Below are 19,468 nucleotides of genomic sequence, written 5' to 3' on the forward strand. Positions count from 1 at the left end.
ATCAACCATGTAAAACCCCCATGGAGCACATGGTACTACAAAAGACTCACATGGGCACGCCCAGCGGGTGGCTTCCTGGAGCACAGAAACAGGAGTAGAGAAAACACAGGCTGTACTGGGGCATTTGTTCATACACAGGACAAGCAAAGACTGAGGCAAATCCCTAAACATTAAATTCCCTCTGTTAAAACAGAGTGTTTTGGGAAGCCATGGATGTGAAGAGAGGTAGTGGGACATCAAGAACAATCTCCAGCTGGTGGAGGGCTTCTTATGGGATGACTGCAACCAGCATAATTTAAAGCAATCCCTGAGTTCCCTTAAGCTGCCCTGGGTATCCTTTTGCCTTCTGTTCAGGCCACAGTTTGAGAATAAAAACTTGGTTTGGAGCTGCTGCCCTTCTTGCCTTCCTACACAACATCCAGTGTGTTATTAGAGCTGAGAACCTGGCCACCAGGGTTTTTCTTACACATTCAAATGAATCATTCATTTCTTATCTAGGGGAAATGTTTACTTCTCTTAGGCATTTCCATAGGAAATCTTGCCAATCCTACACCAAATGACTGAAGTATTACATGAGATGGATGGGAACACCATAAAGAGACGGATGGAAATATTTTAAGAGATGACAGATGAAAGCAATAATCCTCAATTTCTTTACTACAATTCTTACCTGGAAAAAGCATTTGCATTGCTTTGCATCAGCAAGGTGATACACAAGTGCCATTTGCACTGTGGAATTGTAATGTCCAGGATTAGGCACAGAAAGGCACAGTGGTGTTCAGGTGCTGCCTCTGAGATAACATGCACAGCTCCTGAAAGGAGGCTGGGGGAAATCCTTCTAGGGCTCAACGGAGTCCCATCAAGAAACACAAAATAACCTTAATCCTGGCACCTGCTTGCTTCTATCCATTCCCAGGCTTTTAAGATAAAAAAGTGACATGGAAAAAATGAGGCAATCTCAGAGCTAATAGATGAACATGAGTAAAGCGAGCAGATGTAATCTTTTCAAAAACAAAGAAGGAACCTGAGAAAATTATTGGTATTTCTTTACCACATCAGTGAGGGTCATTAAATTATCAGAGTACTTTGAACTAAGCAAGACCTCGACAGGTGGTGCAAAAAAAAGTCAGACAAATGAGGTATGTGAGCCAGACTTAAAGATGTACATGGTTTCATATGTTACTTCCCTCTCATTTAAGAGTGGAATAGGCATGGGTCCTTCCTCTGCACATAACAAAGACCTGAATCCTTTTGACTCCAAAATCTGGAATGCCACAGTAACTCTTACCTTCGTATGTTCTGTTCCGTGTTTGCTGAACAATTTTTTCCCCATCTTTCTTAGTGAAACCAAACTTCAGGACTTCCTGTAAAGCTAGAGCATAAAGAAGAATAGCATCATGGAATCCTTCCACAAACATGTTCACCTAGAAAAGAAAGAAAAAAGAAAAAAAAAGGAATGGCAATTGACACATTACAAATTTTTTTTCCCTATGGAGTTGATTCACTAGAGGGAATCTACAAATTAACCACAATGACTAATTTGGAGAGTTATTTTCTCAACTGTTGGAATCCAAAGGAATGTGTCTCAAAAAAACCTCAGGGGGAAAACGGCAACTTTTGACCCATTTTTAAAAACAGTTAACCACTATCTGCTATTCTGAACACTCAAATCACACTTTAATGTTGTGTCTGAACAGCTCTGCAGATAGGGAAGAAATTCACAGATCACAGTTCCCATGCCCAGATGCACAAATTCTGCACTTAACCATGTGAGATTCTGTAAGGGGCTGAGCACCCTCATCCCGCAGCAGTCCCATTCCCCTTGTGCAGGGGACTTAGCACGTCTCAGGACTGGGAAGTATGTTCTGTCATGATTTTTTTCTGGAGAGCACAGCTGGTGTCTTTGCTTGTTTAATGATTACTGCTTCCATTACTGGCCCTTGTTCAGACAAGCATCTCTCCACTAGCAAATGAGCAATGGAGAAAACTACTTACCCTCTCCAGCAATGTATTCTCTGGAACTGCCAGAACTTTTCCCGCCTGTCCTTTATAGTTTTTTCAGTAAGTGACATGAAATGAATGAAATGTTGTCTTATAACCCTAATACAAAAGAAAACTGCTACCTACCAGCTCCGCCTCACATGAGTCTCCATAGGCAAACTACAGCTTTTGATCTGTATCACTGAGTAAACAACACTTAAAAGCTGAGTGCTGCAGAAACATTACAGGTTTGCTCACAGGGAGCCTGATGTGCTTCAGTAGTGAAGCAATAATTATTGCAGGAGCTGAGTTCAGATGGAAACCCATCAGAAGAAGGAGACACACACAACTTGAGCAGCACAGTTATTCCTCTTTTGTAGGTAGCAACTTACACATCAGCAATGCACTCACTTTATGACAGTAATTCAGAATGAATTATCTTTTCAGCTGCAAGAAAGATGTTCCCATTCACTCAGAGTTTCACTACAATAAAAAACCTCCTGACATCCTAGCAGAGGTGTTAGCAAGGATTGTACCACATTATGAGGTCTCTTATTGCCATTTCCAGTGAACAACTCATCTCTACAAATATTGCCCTGGATAGAAAAAAGATAGATTTAGGATATCTTCCACTTCAGTGTATCTAAACAATTTAAAATGCTAGTACATAAAGTGTCAGTCTAACACTCACAGTTTTACCTGGACATCAGAAACGTTCAAAGACAAAAACATGCAGCCAGTTAAGTAAATAACTGCTCCACAGATAAAAAGTATTACATAGTTGATTGGTTAAGCCAAACTAATCAAACCCTGATAATGTAATTACATCCAAGACATTCCTTCACTCTTAAAGCACTTGCCAACAGTAAGAAGAATTTTGGAATTCTTTACTGAATATTACAAAAGTTTACACTGCTCTTACATTTAAAACTAGACTTTTAGTAACTCCAAACTATATTGCATTAAGAAAATGCATTACAGTTCAGGGGAAGAGCCCACAGCGCTACAGGAGGCACAGACAGCTCAGCTCACTCTGACAGCCAAAGACTAAAGGGCAGCTGCAGTTATTCTGAGCTAAGGAGAGAAAGCATGAAAGAAGAGGTGAAAGTCAGGCTTTTAGTGGAATAACAAGAGCTGATGGACAGAGTGCACACTAGGACAGGCTTTGCCAGCAGGGGGTTTAACTTTTCAGAGTTGAAAAAAACCCAACCAAACCAAGAAACCACAAAGCTCGACAGCTGCTTCATGTGCCAGTATTACAGTCCAAGTGGCCTGTGGATGATCAAACATGGGCTTTCTTTACATGACATTCTTTCTCTAGTCTCTCTAGTAGCTCTACCTCCCTGCTGGCTGATTTACAGCTTGTGGCTGGCACTTGTTTCAAAGAAAGCTATTTGTCACTTCCTTTGTCCATGGCAAAGACCTCTCAGCGTAACACAGCAACCTTCAAAATCCTTTTTGTCAGCTAATTTGCTCAACCTAAAATCTACTCATGCCACAGGTCTGGAAACACTTCTGTAGACACTGCAGATCTGCCAGATAAGCCCTGTCAAAACTCAGTTGGCAGTTTGGGAGATTACTGCCACAGCCTCTTGGCCAAAGCCCCTCTTGGCCAAACCCCCTGACATCACATATGAAAAATCACATTAGAAAATTGTCAGAGGGTCATCTATGCCACTGCTCAGTAGCTGAAACAAAAAATCCCAGCATTTTATCTTATGTTGCCAAGGAAGGTGAAACTGTGGGTAATTTATGCCATTTAAAATCTTCTTCTAAAAGAGTAATAGTTACTATTTACAGGTGAGATTGCACCTACACTCCCCAGCCAAATCATCTGCTGGGCACACCTGCAACTTCTCACATTATTCCAGAAACATATTCAAGCACCAGTTCTTGAAAGGGGATACTGGATACCATGAGGGGCATAAAGTTTTTATGCATATCATCTTGCTCAATCATTTAGAAGTTTCCATAATTCCACACAGAACATGGGTTGCACGATGCGAAGGACAGAGGAACATGTGAAATGATAGCTACAGAAAATTTTGAAGGGATTGCTCCTTGCTGGTGAAAAGGGTTAAAAAGGGATAGAAGAAGTATATATTCCATGAATATTTAAAATAGAAATCAGAGTAAACATGAAGATGTCTTCACAGGCTGCTTGAAGGTGTCCATGGTAAGTAATTATGTGCATGGTTTAACCTTAGACACTCTTGGGATAAAATCTACAGAGGGTACAAAATCTATTAGAGGTCAACTACTCTTGTAAGTAAGTAAAAGTCTTTTAGTTGAGCTCTAATAAAAAGCAGAAAATTCTGATTATAGTATTTTCAATTTTCATTTATGCTGCTTTTTAATCACAGGTGCAAGCTGAGCTTCACAACTTGCATGTCAACTAAAAAATTATTGTCCCTGGCTCCTTCTGCACAGTAGAGCCACCCTTCAAAGTGGCAGCAATGTCACTGGCAGCACAGAAGCTACCAGGTTTGCTGAACAGCTTTGGAGACTGCAGTATAAATATATGGAAATGTCTTAATGAGATCTCCCATATTACTTTCAAATCCTATTCAAATACCTAAAAAGCAGGTAAGCTAACTCCCTAGCTAAATAAGATAAGCACACATACACCCTTTTTATTTTCCTGCCTTTCTACTCTAAATAATCCTCTTCCATCGGGGGAAAAAAAAAAAAAAAGAAACAACCTCTCTCAATGGAAATCACATGAATAAATTTTACACAGTTCAAAGTTATAGTTCCCCAAGCAGCTATAGTGTGACCACACTATTCATATATACCAAGGTGTTAACAGCATACACAGCAATGCAAAATACTACTGACATGGAAGAGAGCCAAGCTACAGCTATGCAGGACCCATAATTTTCCATATCCTGCCTACTAGCTGTTAAGCAAGCTTACTCTCTCCCATCTGGAACTGCCCAGCTCTGAATCACAGCAATTACAGCAATTAATACCACTCCAGTGCCAGGTGGGGAGCATCATCAGCACTTTTTCTCTATTGCAAAGGCAAACAACTAACATTTCCCAAACCTAGTCTCTGCATCTACTTTCCAGTATATCCACAGTGATTTTCAAGTTGTCAAATTATAGTTCCAGCCAAAATCAGTGAGGACCTTGCATAACTGCAGAGGGTTGTACCTAGACTTTTTGCAAAAATCTTATCAACTTACATACTTGACATGATGCTCAGGTGAGATAATGCCCACTGAAGTCCGCCTTCACCCTGGTTTAGACTATTCCACACAGATGAAACTAAGCAATCAAGCATGGAAGTTTGATCCTATAAACATATGGCACTCATCTAACATCAGGATTATGAATACTGTAAGTGAACCTCATGAAGTTCAGCAGTATTGTGTTATACTGTAAAACTATAGCACAGTAAAAATACGGCAACAAAGTTCAAATACAGCAGCTATATTAAAAAAAATGCTATGATGTATTTTAAACCAATCTCATGACAATCTCTCAGGGAGGTGGTGCAGTCACCATCCCTGAAGGTGTTCAAGGAAAGACTGGCACTTGGTGCCGTGCTCTAGTTGACATGGCGCTGATCAGTCAAAGGTTAGACTTGATTATCTCAGAGGTCTTTTCCAGACTAACTGATTCTGTGATTCTATAACAAGCTTGTTCACAGACTTCACGACTATGGATTTCTCCATAACACATCTTACTATTTAGGTAGATGTCTTCCTGCTATCTCATGCTGCTTCAATAAAAGTATTTTTTAATATCTCAATAAAAGTATTTGTTAAGCAGCTGGAATTAAACTGTCAGTGCTCTCTTTTTAATTCTTCTTCAGCAAGCCAATTATAATTATGATCCTTTATTTATGAGCTTTTCTAAGAAACCCTGACGTAGCTAACTTTTCTTACAGGCATTCTTGTCAAATATCTTCAGTTGTCTTCTGCTGACTCACTATCCAGCAATACACTCTTCACTTAACTCTGGAGCAGGGACTTTTCTCTTTGATATCATTTGTTGATGTTGCACATTCCCATTTAGGACATTGCCACTGCTGCTGATGTTGTTCTAAGCACTGGGATGCCCAGAGGGGCCCTCAGCAGTTCCTCGATGAGTTTCTATGCCCTTGCTCTGAGCTGCACAAATCCAGAATAAGGTGCTCATGATTCTTATACAATAGATGATCGACAGATAGAAACGATTCAGGGTTTTTTCACTCATTCTTTTTTAAAGATAAAACATCGTTGTTACAAACTGATTTTCTGTTAAACTTTTAGTTTATAAAAACTCAAGTCAAACTCTAGGTGGAACTGAGATGTAGATTGAGAATGTAAAGGTGAGGGAAGAATATCCTTACACTTGAGCATTACCTGAGAATAGGGGAAGTGCATTTCAAACCAGGAATATCATGTCCAGTTTCAGCTTTGCAGTAATTTATTAGTCCTACAGGCATAACACTACCACTGTAGTGATGATTCTGCGTGTTACCACCATAACAGGATTATCACAGCTCTCATTTACATACCATCCACCTCCTCAGATCTTCATGTGATTTCTTAATGCCACGATGTAACAGAAACTTGCAGAGCTCCCAAACCTCACCTATTGATAACAGCTACTTCCATGCATCGGGATTGGGATTTCAAGGACTCCCAAGTATAACAAATGCAAAGCCAGAGGATGCACTCATAGACAGCTGTCATAAACAGCATGCCTCTAGACGCCTGCAGACACAGATACATGACTAGACCTGTTTCCACAGAGATCACATCACTGTGGAACCAGCCCAGCAATTGGAAAAGAAGATATAGCTGTAAGACAGTTAACCAAACCTGTATGTTTAGATGCCTAAGACTGAAAATACAGCCTGTTCACTTGGGCAACCAGAATGCCCCTGTAAAGGACCTTAGTGCTTCAAAGAAACAGTAAAAGGAAAGGGAAGAATAATTGAAACACGTGCCTTCTTCAGAGAAGGCCATTTCCTCAGTATTTAATTCAAAACTGAAAGAGAACATAGGGCATTATGCCAAATTCTGGGCAATGCAGCTGTAGCCAAGGACAGCTTCTCGCTATATTCACTGATATTCAATCTCTATAAATACACAAATGGGCACCTGCTCAAGAACACATGAGGGCAGGGCCCAGGACTTTGTTTTCTAAAGGACATATAACTGTCCAAACATTCTTTATTATTTGGGGCTGGAACTCACATGTCTCCCTAGAAAAAGAGGATGAGAATTCCTCAGTGGAAGGAGATGTCACACAACAGTAAAACCTTGTGCATATTTAAGAAAGATTTATTCAAGTACTATTGCATCAATTTCATCTTTCACAGGGAGACAGTGTTTATGTGGAAACCTGCAAGAGATTTTTCTTATAGGGGAGCATGTCACCTTATTATGTGAATTCTGCAAACTGAAGCATATACTCCAGTTTAAAATTCTAGCTTAACAATTTAGCACCTCAGTCGAACAAGACATCACTTCCCTTTAAGGAAGCATCTTCCAGCAAGGTTGTCTGGTTGTGTCCATCTCCTTTCCAGTATCCACTGGTACAGTAGTAATGCTGAGTGCAGAGGAGACGGAGGTGCGTGCTCCACCTCAGTGCTCTGCACACCAGGCAACGAGGCCCCAGTGTGAGGACTTTGCAACTGAAGCGCAGGTTGAGGGAGTCTGGGGAGCAACCATTGCTCACAGCTCATAAGCCACCCTTCTCCACCATGAAAGAGCCTGCATATGGAAAGATCCCTGCTTTTTTTTGCACTTTGTTTGATTTGGACACAAAGATGGGGCGTTGCAGCTAAACCCATTTCCTTAAGGGTGAAACCATGCCTTTGCCTGCCTGCACTGTTCAGATATGCCTCTGACCAGCTGGTACACGAGCTGATGTGCACTCCAGGCATGCCAAAACACTGCTACCCTGGCTCCACCTAGACAAGAGGATGCTTACTAGAACAGGACCGAAGTACCACTAGTGACAAACTCTCAGCCACTTTAAAGCCAGTTGTGGACCAGAAGCCTTTTATTCCACAAGAAGGTCTGCTGAAATAAAATAAATTAACAAAAAGAAAAGTATATTAACAACCAGTATCTGTGATTTACTTAAAAAAGGCTGCCAAATTCATGGAGTTAATGGATTTTGTCAGTGAAGGTTATTTTCTTGCTATGAGGAGAAAATTAACCACAAAGCCAGCTCTGTCTTGTATCTAATCCTCATTCTTCAGTGTTTCTTCCTTGTTTTTCCTAATAGCCCATTCTTGAAAAACTGCTAGATTTACTCCTGGTCGTCCAGCTGGGGCAGCCACAAGTTGCTCTATTGTCTCAATGGTGAACTAAAGCAAAAACCTATTCAGTCCCAGGCTGCAGGGTGGCTGTGCTGTGCAATGTCAGCTAAAATACGTCAGGGCACAGTAACAACTGAGATGCAAGGGTATGGAGAAACGCATCCATCCCACTGCCTGTGAAAGCTGTCCATTCTTTGTTTGTTTATTGCTTCCAACACTCTCCTATGTTATCTAGAAAATAGCTTTAAACTCCCAGTGCCTGCTGCCAACAGGCCAGGCAGAAATTTCCAGATAGAGACAAAATGAGTTCCTTCTATTAAACATAGACACAGGAATTGCCACCTCAGCAGAGTTAGAACCTTATGCACAGTCTGTTCACATAAAGGGGCTCTTACTGTCACTCATTTGCACAAATTTTGGACTCAACCCACAGCCTGACATCACTGGGTCTCAGACCTTCTCCAGACCTCCAATGGCATGGCCAATGCAGGGGCAGGCTGGGCTGAAAATTGCTCTGCTCCAGGAACAGGATGCTTCTCTGGGACCAGATTTTCCCCTCTGAAAACCTGCATGGGATTTATTTCTGGCTCTATCCATCATGTTCACAGTTTCCTTTTGCAAGCTGCTACCAGCCATTTTACCTCTCTGTGGTTTTGGTTCCTGTAGCACCTTTAGTATCAGCCTCAAAGGAGAACAACTGATTTATCTAAGGAGAAGCACTGTTTTGTACCAGAAGTGAACTACCTACAGGATGATCATTTAGGGGAGGTTCTCCTTTATGTATGCTTTACACACATACTATTCACCTATGTAATATAGCCCTAAAGGGCTGCATGTCACCTATCAAGGAAAAGGATAGAATGAGAGAATATATGTGCTTGTAGTTAATGTGTTATGCCCTACATTCGTAATACATCTCTAATTCCAGATAAACAACTAATGCAAAGGGTGTCTAGCACAAAGCAGTATACTGTGACTGACTAAATACTTAAGGGATCTTAACCATAAAAGGTATAGCTGCCTTTTTTAGAACTTCCTGCTTTCTAACAAACTGTGTGGTCATTCATGTGATAAGTTACAAAACTATGTTCAGAAATCATACATCTAGTCACAGTGGTGAAACATGAAAGATATTAAAGAAGTTACTCTTTTCAGTTGAACACACACACACAGAAATTACAACATACTTGTTTTAAATAGATTTTTCTAAGGATTCCCATTGGTAGCCTGATGTTAACCTGTTATATAGTTGTAATGAATGCTTATGTTTTAAGTTAGCCTTTAACTTGGGACATATTAATTGCAGATAAACACCTAGTTACAAAAAACTACCAGCCCAGTCCTTTCATTACATATTAAGTTTTTAATGTCAGTGAGCAAGATTGTTTTTCAAGCAGGAACATATCTCAGTTTTTCAGAATGACAGTCACTCATCTGAAAAAATCAGTTCCACTTGCTAAAATAAGTTAAACTGGTTTAAGAAATGCAGAGAAGAACAAACAGGAAAGACATTTTTTGTTAAATGTTTATCCTTGTACAATGTGCAATTGTTTTGGGCTCTGGATTTCTAAGATTACCATCAAACCACGGAAATCACAGACATATTTTATTTTCCATACTAAAAATGCTCCAGATTACATCAGTTCTCAGGCAAAACTCAGAAAAATCACTGTGTCACTGTGGAGACAACCCATGCATTAAAACAATTTGCCTGTGCTACACATGCGGGCTGGTGAAATCTTCAGTGGGGTAAAAACCACATTTGATGAAAAGGACCATTTCATTTCTGCTTTGCAGCAGATTATCGAAGGCTACCCAGCATAGCATTTGATTTAAATGCAGTCTTAAGGGCTGGCTAAACACGAATGATTTAGGCACAGCCAAAAAAGCACGGCTTAGTTCGAAAGTATGCTTGGAACTGGGATTAGTCATCTAATCTCCTTATTCAGTACCAGGCAAAAATTAGGCACACAAAACCAGGATTCATAAGCACCAGCATCCCACCTCACCCTTGCCAGCAGAGGAGGTAAGGAATGAGGGATGGATGTGACCTTGCTACTCTCACATAGGCAGGTAACAGCTCCCCACTGCAAGAACATGCAGTCAAGCCTTTACAAAAACCCCACAGGGCGTCAGTCCTTTCAAGTTCCCTGCCCTTTTTTTATCTAAAAGCCCTGGGGCTACTTCTACTGCTCTAGCAGGAGAGAAATTCAGGATGAAATCTCTGCTTTCAGGGAATCTGAACTCCACCCTTCCCTGGCCCTCTCTGCAGGGCATCCTGGGATGTAGGCACTCCTAGAGCTGAAACCCAGGTGCTGGGGAAAACCTGTGATGTGCCAAGACCTGGGGAACCTCTGGGCTGTGTCAATGATTTGCCAGAAGAGCCCACCTGAGGCTGAGGTTGCCATGACAAATGATCCTTTTATGAAATACCAGGGTAAATAGGCATATGAACTTGTAAACTTTAATGGCATGGAACTAATGTAAACCCTCAGGCTGCTATTAATCATGCTTCCATACCAAATAGTTTAAAAATTAATTACTTGGCTTTGTTATTTTCTTCCAGATAGTGGATATCTGATGAAAGGTGTTCAGCTGACTGATTAACTACCCCTTTGCTGGCATACTTGCACTAGCATGGGAAAGGATAGGTGCAGCAGCTATGTCAGAAGATATTTATGTGTACCTATCAGCAGGCAGTAACGTTCCAGCTACACATCTGAAACACGTCCTCCCACCCTTCAGCAGCAGTATGACAGTTAACACCTCCAAATTTGAGTATTTGCAGCCCCTCCAAAAAAACTAAAACCTCACTCTCTTAGCTTCTTGCTTCCTTATTGACTGACTGATCCCTGAGATCCTGCTTGATTTTGCTTTCTAAGGTATTGCAGAGTCTGCAGGCTGATGGGCTAACTGGATGCATTGTACAAATATGTGTCCCATCAAATGTAAATGTCCTCCTGTCTAGTGAATGCCACCTTGTTCCCAGCCACAGAGTGCAGGGTATCCAGAGCTCCCCACCTTCCCTCCTCCCATTGTCCTGTGCCCCATTCTCATGCCCCTCTTATTCATTTGCTCTGGGACAGCGACAGTCCTTGTCTCTTCAATACGCCTTGATATATTAGTTCTTTTTAAAATGGGCTAGACCTTTTGATTTTTGCATCAGGCTTCTCTTGCTAATGAAGAAAGAGAGAAGAAAAGTTGTGAGTATCCTCCTGTGGGTTCCTACGCCTCCTTGCATGCACAAAAACACCGTTGCCTTTATTCACCCAGCCCATCCTCACAGGCCAACTACACTACCCCCTCTGCATTTGACAAATTGCTAGATATCCCCCGGAAAGAGAAAAAATCCATCAGAGCTGGCAGAATGGTACACTCATCTCTTACAGCGCAGGAGCACACCTGAGCCCTGCTGCCTGCCTTTGCTCTGCCAACACTCCTGCACTGGGGTGCTTTGACTCACCCGCGGGGCTGGCATACCCTCATGTTAAAAAGACTTGTCCCTCTGGAGAATGAGTCTGTCAGAGCTACATTCAGGTTGCTTAACCTCAGAGCACTCAGCCATAAGACATGAACACGCTGGCACAGCAGGAGATCACAGCTGTTACTGACTGCCATCTATACTGTTTCTCAGGAGATTTGTCATTTGAATACCACAAGGTTAGACCTTGCCCCACTCTCATTCAGGATCACTTTCACTGTATCAAAAATGAGTTCAGGAAAGCTTCCCTGGATCAACTCCATGTGGGATCTGCCACTGTGGAGGCAATATCTCCTCTGCTCTCAGGCTCTCAAACAAGGAATACACATTTCTGGCCTTGAAGAACTGTCCTTTTTTTATGCCCCTGAAGAAAACAAAGCATGCCTCCTTCCCAGCAACCCCTGCCACCCTCCTTCTTCTTCCAGAGTCAAAGTCTCCCATTTAAACTGTTTGGCTCAGCCAGAAGTCAAACACTGAACTCTTAACCCAACTTGTGTTACCACAGTGTGAGGTTGCTGGCACAGGTGAGGTGAACCATCCATGGCACCCAAGGTACTGAGGCTGGAGCATCCCCTCAGCCATCCTGCAAGTCCACTACTCCCACAAAAAACCAGCTTCCAGCTGCCCACTGGAAGCAGCATCCTGACATAGGACAGGCTCATCCAAACCTTCTCTGCATGCTTTGTTGAGCTGAGGTTTTTTTCATAAGATATCCAGGAACAGGAGTCATAGACAAAGGTATTGGCTGCTAGAAAGTCAGTTAGCAAACGTATTTCATCTTTTAAGTGTCATTTTATGCTAAACAAGATACAGTCTACCTTTTCCTTCATTCAAACATTTCAGAGCCAAACCTGAGGACCATTTAAATATCATCATCAAAAATCCTATGATTTTACATAAAAACGAGGCCTCAATGGGACAAATTAGCTTTGGATTATTAGCAATGCAAACAGCACAGAGAGGCATTAAAAACAGAAGCAGGTTATGAACTTTGTAGGAAGACATATTTTTCACACTTTGAAAGTGGAAAATAAGGTGTATTTCTAGCAAGCACTTCAAAGGGAGAATGCCTTACTCATAAATGTCTGAGTGTCTGTTTAGTAAAGTGGAATGTGAATATCTGTGAAACCCAAGTAAAAACATGGGGCTATGGAAAATATACAACATGTATATGAAGTTCAACTCTAAACTTTTACATGCCCAAAGAGTTCAGATGTTACTATTTTCAGATATACATACAGTTTAGTACTATCTCCTCCATGGCTTAAGACAGCCTCAAAAAATATGCTTAGATAGGCTAGAAAAACTAAACAAATCCACTGGAAGAAAGAAGAATAATTTCTTTCTTTTACTGTCTTTTATGGCATCTATTAATGGCAAATAACATACTATTACACTGCAGTTTTGCCTGAGACCCTGATGTGGATGACACTAGTCTTCCACTGAGAAAGCATTAACTTCAGGAAAAAAAAGAAGTGTCTGTTGTATTCACCAAATTTAGCAGTCTACAGTTCAATGCTGCTCTTACAGAAATTGAAGAAACTCTCATTAATTCCAAGGGGTGAAGGGCTGGTCGTGAAAATCCTAACTATGTTTTCCTAATAGAATTCATCTTGTTAATAAGCTGGCATGTGAACTCATTTTTTCCGGCTGCTGAAAGCAGCTTGTGGTTTGCTTTTATTCTTTCAAACACAATTAGCAAAGCACTCCAGCAGTTGAATAGACCCATTCATTTGAACAAATTATTCCCTGCCAGGGTTCGAGGGGTTTTTTTCGCTTTTTTTTTTTCTTAAATCTCCTCAAAACTCTCTCCCATTCTGATGTTGTCAGAAGACACAAAAGCTTGACATTAATCTTGCCTGCCTGTGCCTGAAAAAAGAGAAGTGGGACAGACACCACTGAATAAGTTACATTTTCAGCATCTCAGTGACACAACTGAATTGCTCGCTTATCCCAACCTTATCTTAGCTGGTGTGCAATCCTAATTAAAAGGCTGACGTAAGGAATACACACAGAGAAAAGTCTGGCACGGATGTTATGGATGAGATGATAAACTTTATGAGCTACCTCCCATGTAGCTTTTGTAGTTAACTGCTGGAGCTAGAACAGTTGCTCCTAAGTGCACCATTTCTCATTTCAGAGGGCTGAAAATGTTAAATAAAACAGAGTTGCCCTTTCCAATAGGTAGCAGCATTTTGCTGATCTAATTAATCTATGTAGCTCATTCTTTCACTGAGATAACTGAACTGGCAAATCAGGCTCCAGTGTGCTTTTCCTGATGCTCATTTTCAGGGTGAAAAAGGCTGTGGGTAGGATAAAACCCATGCCTCCACCTCATGAACAATGCTGTCGTGTAGTTAACACAGCAGAAATATTTGTTTGATTAGTTACATTTTCAGCTTTTAAAAGACAAGAAAAAACAAGCCATGGGTGGTCTGTAACCTCAGAAGAGCAAATATCCTGGGCTGTAAAATCATCCCAGCTCAGAATACTGGGTTGGACATAAAAAAAGCATTTATTGAATCCTAGGCCTGAGTCAGGAACAGAAGGTGCATTAAGAGCTTCCAAACTGCAGCCTACCGCCAATTCATTAAGTGTTCAGCATTATTTAATAAAAATGGCTTATGCATATACTTTAACTGAAACACTGTTTATTCATAAACATTTTTAACTACAGTATGTGTTGGGAGTTATTCACATACCAATTTAGAGACAGTTTCAAATTCTTCCTTCAAGTAACTGCATGCAATTCCCACTGCTGTCTGGCTCAACTAGGCTACAGGTCTGCAAGGAGAGCTTGTCCTGTATTTTGCAATTAAACCAAGAATCTCAGTTGGTTTATAGAGATCAGAACACACTGCTGTTAATGTCTTGTTAATGCATTAACACTATAAAACTGCTGTCATTGGTATAAAAGCATTAAAGTGATTCTAATGTCCTTACTGAACCCCAAATTTGAATAGATTTTTGAAAAAATTCCTCCTTTTTTTTTGGATATTTTATCAGCGAATTCATTCTCAGGGTAAGCACAAAATAAAATGGTCAGGCTTTCCACAAAACAACAGGATGCTTCTTGAAAAAACATAATGACACTGCTGAATGCTCAAACAATGGCTGAGCAGATTTAATGCTTCAGCCCACAGTTCTTTGGGTTGCATTAACATGACAGTACTCAGAGAGTGGTGAACAACCAAACTAATAGTATTTGCTAGTGGTCTCAGGCAACTGTTTGCAATGGGATGTTGCAATGGGACATCGCAGAGAGGGAACATGATCATTTTTAGCCCCATCCTGTGCAACTACAACCTACTCAAATACTTCTGAGATGCTTTCTCAGGACCTCTCTTATTTTCGATGCTGTCTAGTTAAAAGGTGCTTAAAGAAGCTTTTTCCCCTCAGAAGAGAGATTCCTGGAAGAGTCAAAGAAATTTCTTTTTCCACACTTTCCTGCTCATTCATAAGGTACAGGTTCCTCCACCTTCTCTATTTCCACAAGATAACACCCATGCAGAAACCACAGTAACTTCTGACCTGGGAATGCCATACCCCGAACACATTTTTCTCTTTTCTGTGTAATTTCACAGCTGGAGATGGAGACGGCCAACACTCTTTGACCTGTTACTTCTCCAAGGGCTGTATGTGTTCTGCATCTGGCAATGGGACAGCTGCTGCTTTAGAACTCTGCCCTTTCTGTCTCCCTTATCTTTCCTTCTGTCATCTGCTTATTTTCCATTTTTATGATATTCTTTTTTATTAGATAATAATGCCATTAGGATTAGTACTGGCAAGCAGCCAGGACAAAATGGCAGCACTAATGACTTTTGTATGACTTAGGGTCACTGTGAGATAATTTAGACCACAGACCTGGGGCCCCACTTTCCCATGACACTGAAAAAATCCACACAGAAAAGCAGAAACATTGAATGCTTCAAATCCAAACCTCCCTAAGTTCATCCTCTTGGGACAAAGCTTGCAGAAAAGAATGAGGACTACATTTCAACACCCGTAGATAGGACTTGAGATGGACTGAACTACTGACTATCTTTCCGCATAGTTTTTGTTTTCAGGAGCAGAATCCAGCAGAGAAGAATCCATCACTGTCACTTTCCACCCACTCAACTCAAGGAGTTCTCCCTCCAAGTCTTCCCTTAGAGGACACAGCCTTGCTTAATGCACACCCAAAGCACTTTCTTACCATGTTGCCAATGAAGCATTGTTAATGGGTGCCCACTACCCACAGATCTTTCAGAGAGGAAGGAATTGGCCTTCAGTCTGTTTTTTTTTCCCAATTAATTTTCAGAATGGATTTTTTTTTTTAATTCTGAAAGCTGCCCCAAAACATTTCTCCTCTGAACAGAGCAGCAGGACAATCAGTTAAGGGAATATGAAGCATCTCTTTCCCACTGTTCAAACTGGGGAAATGTATAATTCACCATAAATTATGAAAAGTAAACCAGAAAGTTAAAATTCACATGCTGTTAATGGAGAAACACAGCTAATGTTCTTTTGAGATACTCAACCCAAGACCAACTCTCATGAAGACATTTTATTTTACCATTGTTACAGTGCTGTGAGAAAGCAGGTAGAGAAGGGTCTGCTAAGAGCTATGTAAGGTAAGCATCCAGGACGCTCTGCATTTCAAATCAAACCTCCTTCCCCCATAGCCATGATCTGTAGTTCCTCCACTGAGAGTCCAGATCCCTATGGCCTCCACTATTGAGGCTTCCTATGAATCAAGGATTGATGTTTCAGATGGTAGGAAGCTGTGGTACGTGTACAGAGATCACAAGATCCTCCCTCTGTCCCAGCAAGAACAGACTGGGAAGAGTGCAGAAAGCCAGGTGGGAAAGGAAGAAGAGGAAGAGGAGCAGGAGAGGCAGCAGCAGCAGGAGGGGGTCCATGCCACTGCCCAATCCTAGCAAAAGCTGATGTTTTTGTGTGAAGGAGTGCTTGGAACAAGATGAAAAACTCTGGATCACAGGTGGAAATGGGACATAGAGAGAGGAAGCCCTCAGAGCCAGGCAGAAGGTGCTCAAGGATGAGATGGTAGGGAGACATTCCCCACAGCTGCTCTCAGACAGCCAGAAGCATTTCCAGGACAGACCATGGAGTGAGGAATCAGAAAAGAGCACTTCTGGCAGTGGGTGTGCAGTTGCATTTCCCCAACAAGCACATCAGCCTGCAAAATCTCCCCCATGCTGGCACAGGGTAATTTGCTCTCTTCTGCTTTCCACTTCTGCTTGACCATGACAGAGTATCTTGTAACTGTCCAGAACAAATCAACACTGTACAGTGTTTGCAGAGGGTCCCTATCCTACAGAACAGCAAAGCATGCCCACGCCTGCCACCAAGCTACCCACAGGCAGCATCCTGAGCTCTCAGCAGTATAAGGCTTTTCTGATCTGGGGAGATGTCACACTGCCCAGACTAAAAAAGTCACAAAACTGCAGGTGAATGGATCTTTAATATTCAAAATCACATTTTTCACCAATCATAACCAAGGGCACATAGCACATATTCAAGGTACATTGCTTGCTAAGCAACACCTGCAAAGGGGCACATAGAGAGCAAAGGGAGGAACAGCACAAATTACAGTTCCATGCCTTCTTCCAAACTCATTTAGCAGGTTCTTCAGAGAGGAGCACCTTGAAATTGCTAGTTGGGTTTCTCCACTAACCCAAGAAAAAAAAAAAATGCCTTCAAAAGACTATGACTAGACTTTGAAAGTATCACGGGAAAAATACAAACTACTGATGTGATTCAAGTTTAGCATTTTAATATTTAAATAAAATATATTCTATTTCTAAGAAGCACAAATTTTGTAAAGGCAGCCTAAGTTATACAATAAACTGCAGGAAAGGTTCTTTAACACAACATAATGCAACTAAAGATGATGTCTCCACCTGTGAGGGACACAATGTTTGAAGCAAAGATGTGAGGTAGGTGCCTAAGTGGGAGTTGGAAAATGAAGGGTTTGGGTTGATTTATGAGTTTCAGGTATTAATTCCTTGCTCTCATTTCTTACAGCTAAAGGCTGACCAAACTCTCTTCAAGCTTCTTTTCTTTATATTTGGAAAGTTTACTCCGCACCAGAGAGAAGGCTGACTGTCTGGGAAGCACCTACATCAGCATGAAGGAATCCTTATAGGTATGTGCTATACATTTTTGCCTTCACAGATGACTTTTCTACAAAAATGCCTAACGAACTAGCTTAGCAGTACCTCAAAAGCAATTTTCAAAGGCATTTTCCTTCTACATTTTGAGAGATTAAAAAAATCTTTCCCACGTCCATCTCGGGACAACAGGGGCACACCCCAAGGCTTAAAACAACTTGGAAGGACTTTACTGATACTTTAGACAGTTCAAATTGAAAAACAGCAACTACCTAAATATGCTTTGTTGGAAAATAAGACCCCTTTTCTCACTCGCACCAAGAATGACTTCATCAGATGCAATACTGAGAGGGTACCTTTCTGAGATCTGAGTCTAAAAAAAAAATAATTATTCTGAGAAAACAAAAAAGAAGACTATAGTTCTTTGCCTGTTAGAAGAAGACAAGTAATTGGTGGTAAAGTGAGAGATCTGGCAACCTGCCTTTCCCCAGCCTTCCTGCTGATGAACTAAGGGATGAGCACAGGCCAACTAGTCATGGATAGTGGTGTACAGATCTAGTGCACCTAGACCAAGTCTGTTCTTGCTATTTACGTTATCCACCAAAAAAAAAAAAAATTATATATGCAACAGGAGGATTTTGCAATTGAACCCAGGTGACTCTGTCTTGGGAAGATCTCACTGATGTTTTTGCTTTAATTAGGAGCAAGTTTTTGAAGATGCCATGATCTCGTCAAGTACTTACATAGTCATCCTCATGAAGACCTTGCTTCTGAACAGAACTTTTCACCTCCAACGAAAACTTCTCAAACTCTGGCTTCACAGTCCTTAGCAGAGTGACAGTCTGAAGGTACGAGTATGCTTTCTTGGCTTCAAGGTCATGTTTGTCTCCTCTTCTCCAAGAACCATTTCCTAAAGGGGAAAACAAGCATATTTCCTGCTCCAAACTAGGTACCATTATAGGATTGCCTTCCTTTTTCCACCCAAAAGTCCCCTTTTGTGCACCTTGGGGAGATAGCAGAATACAAGGGAAAACTGAACCTTCTCCAGATGCAGAGAAAACCAGGCAGTGGGGAATAGCTGGTGGGAAGTAAACATGCAAACTGAAGGTCAACTATTCCCTTGCTGTATTTGATTATTTTCAAAGGGTGGGGTGAAGCCTGAGTGTGAGAAGACATCTCGGAACAAAACACACAAGCTGGATCTCAAACGCAGAGATATTTAAGTTAGAAGAAGGGAGGGAGGATTCAAGCACCAAGACTTTCTTACACAACACTCCACCAGCGACATTCCTGGACAGTCAGAAAGGCACCAGTAAAGTCAATATGATGAGCATCACCCTGAATGGGAGGCACACGGTGCAGCTCTCCCACTGCAGTCAAGGAAAAAAACCATGTGTGCCATGGCTGCCATACCAGCCCAGCTTTTAGAGGAAAAGGAACATTTGGAAACAAAATGGAATCCTGCGCCTACGCTGTATTTACACGTGTTTTGTGTCACAGCAAGGGAACAATTTAACTCAGACCACCAGTAAAGAAACCACATTTTTAAAAAGCAGGATAGCTGACTAGTTGTTTATTAGCAGAGGAGTCCTTCTGCAGAACAGAGACTGGCCACAGCAGGCCCTGAGA

At 41.4% G+C, this 19,468-nt stretch overlaps 1 protein-coding gene across 1 annotated transcript in view; it reads right to left on the minus strand.

Annotated features, from left to right (window-relative positions):
* NPR3 (natriuretic peptide receptor 3) overlaps positions 1 to 19,468 on the minus strand; it is a 41,190-nt gene that overhangs the window by 12,485 nt on the left and 9,237 nt on the right. The window contains exons 3-4 of the mRNA XM_017811352.1: positions 18,583 to 18,749; positions 1,289 to 1,424 (exon numbers count right to left, since the gene is read on the minus strand). Coding sequence (XP_017666841.1) covers positions 1,289 to 1,424; positions 18,583 to 18,749 — 303 coding nt within the window. The remainder of the gene's footprint in view (positions 1 to 1,288; positions 1,425 to 18,582; positions 18,750 to 19,468) is intronic.

This window comes from Lepidothrix coronata, unplaced genomic scaffold (assembly GCF_001604755.1).
Source record: "Lepidothrix coronata isolate B3197 unplaced genomic scaffold, Lepidothrix_coronata-1.0 Scaffold31, whole genome shotgun sequence".
NCBI classification, from domain to species: domain Eukaryota; kingdom Metazoa; phylum Chordata; class Aves; order Passeriformes; family Pipridae; genus Lepidothrix; species Lepidothrix coronata.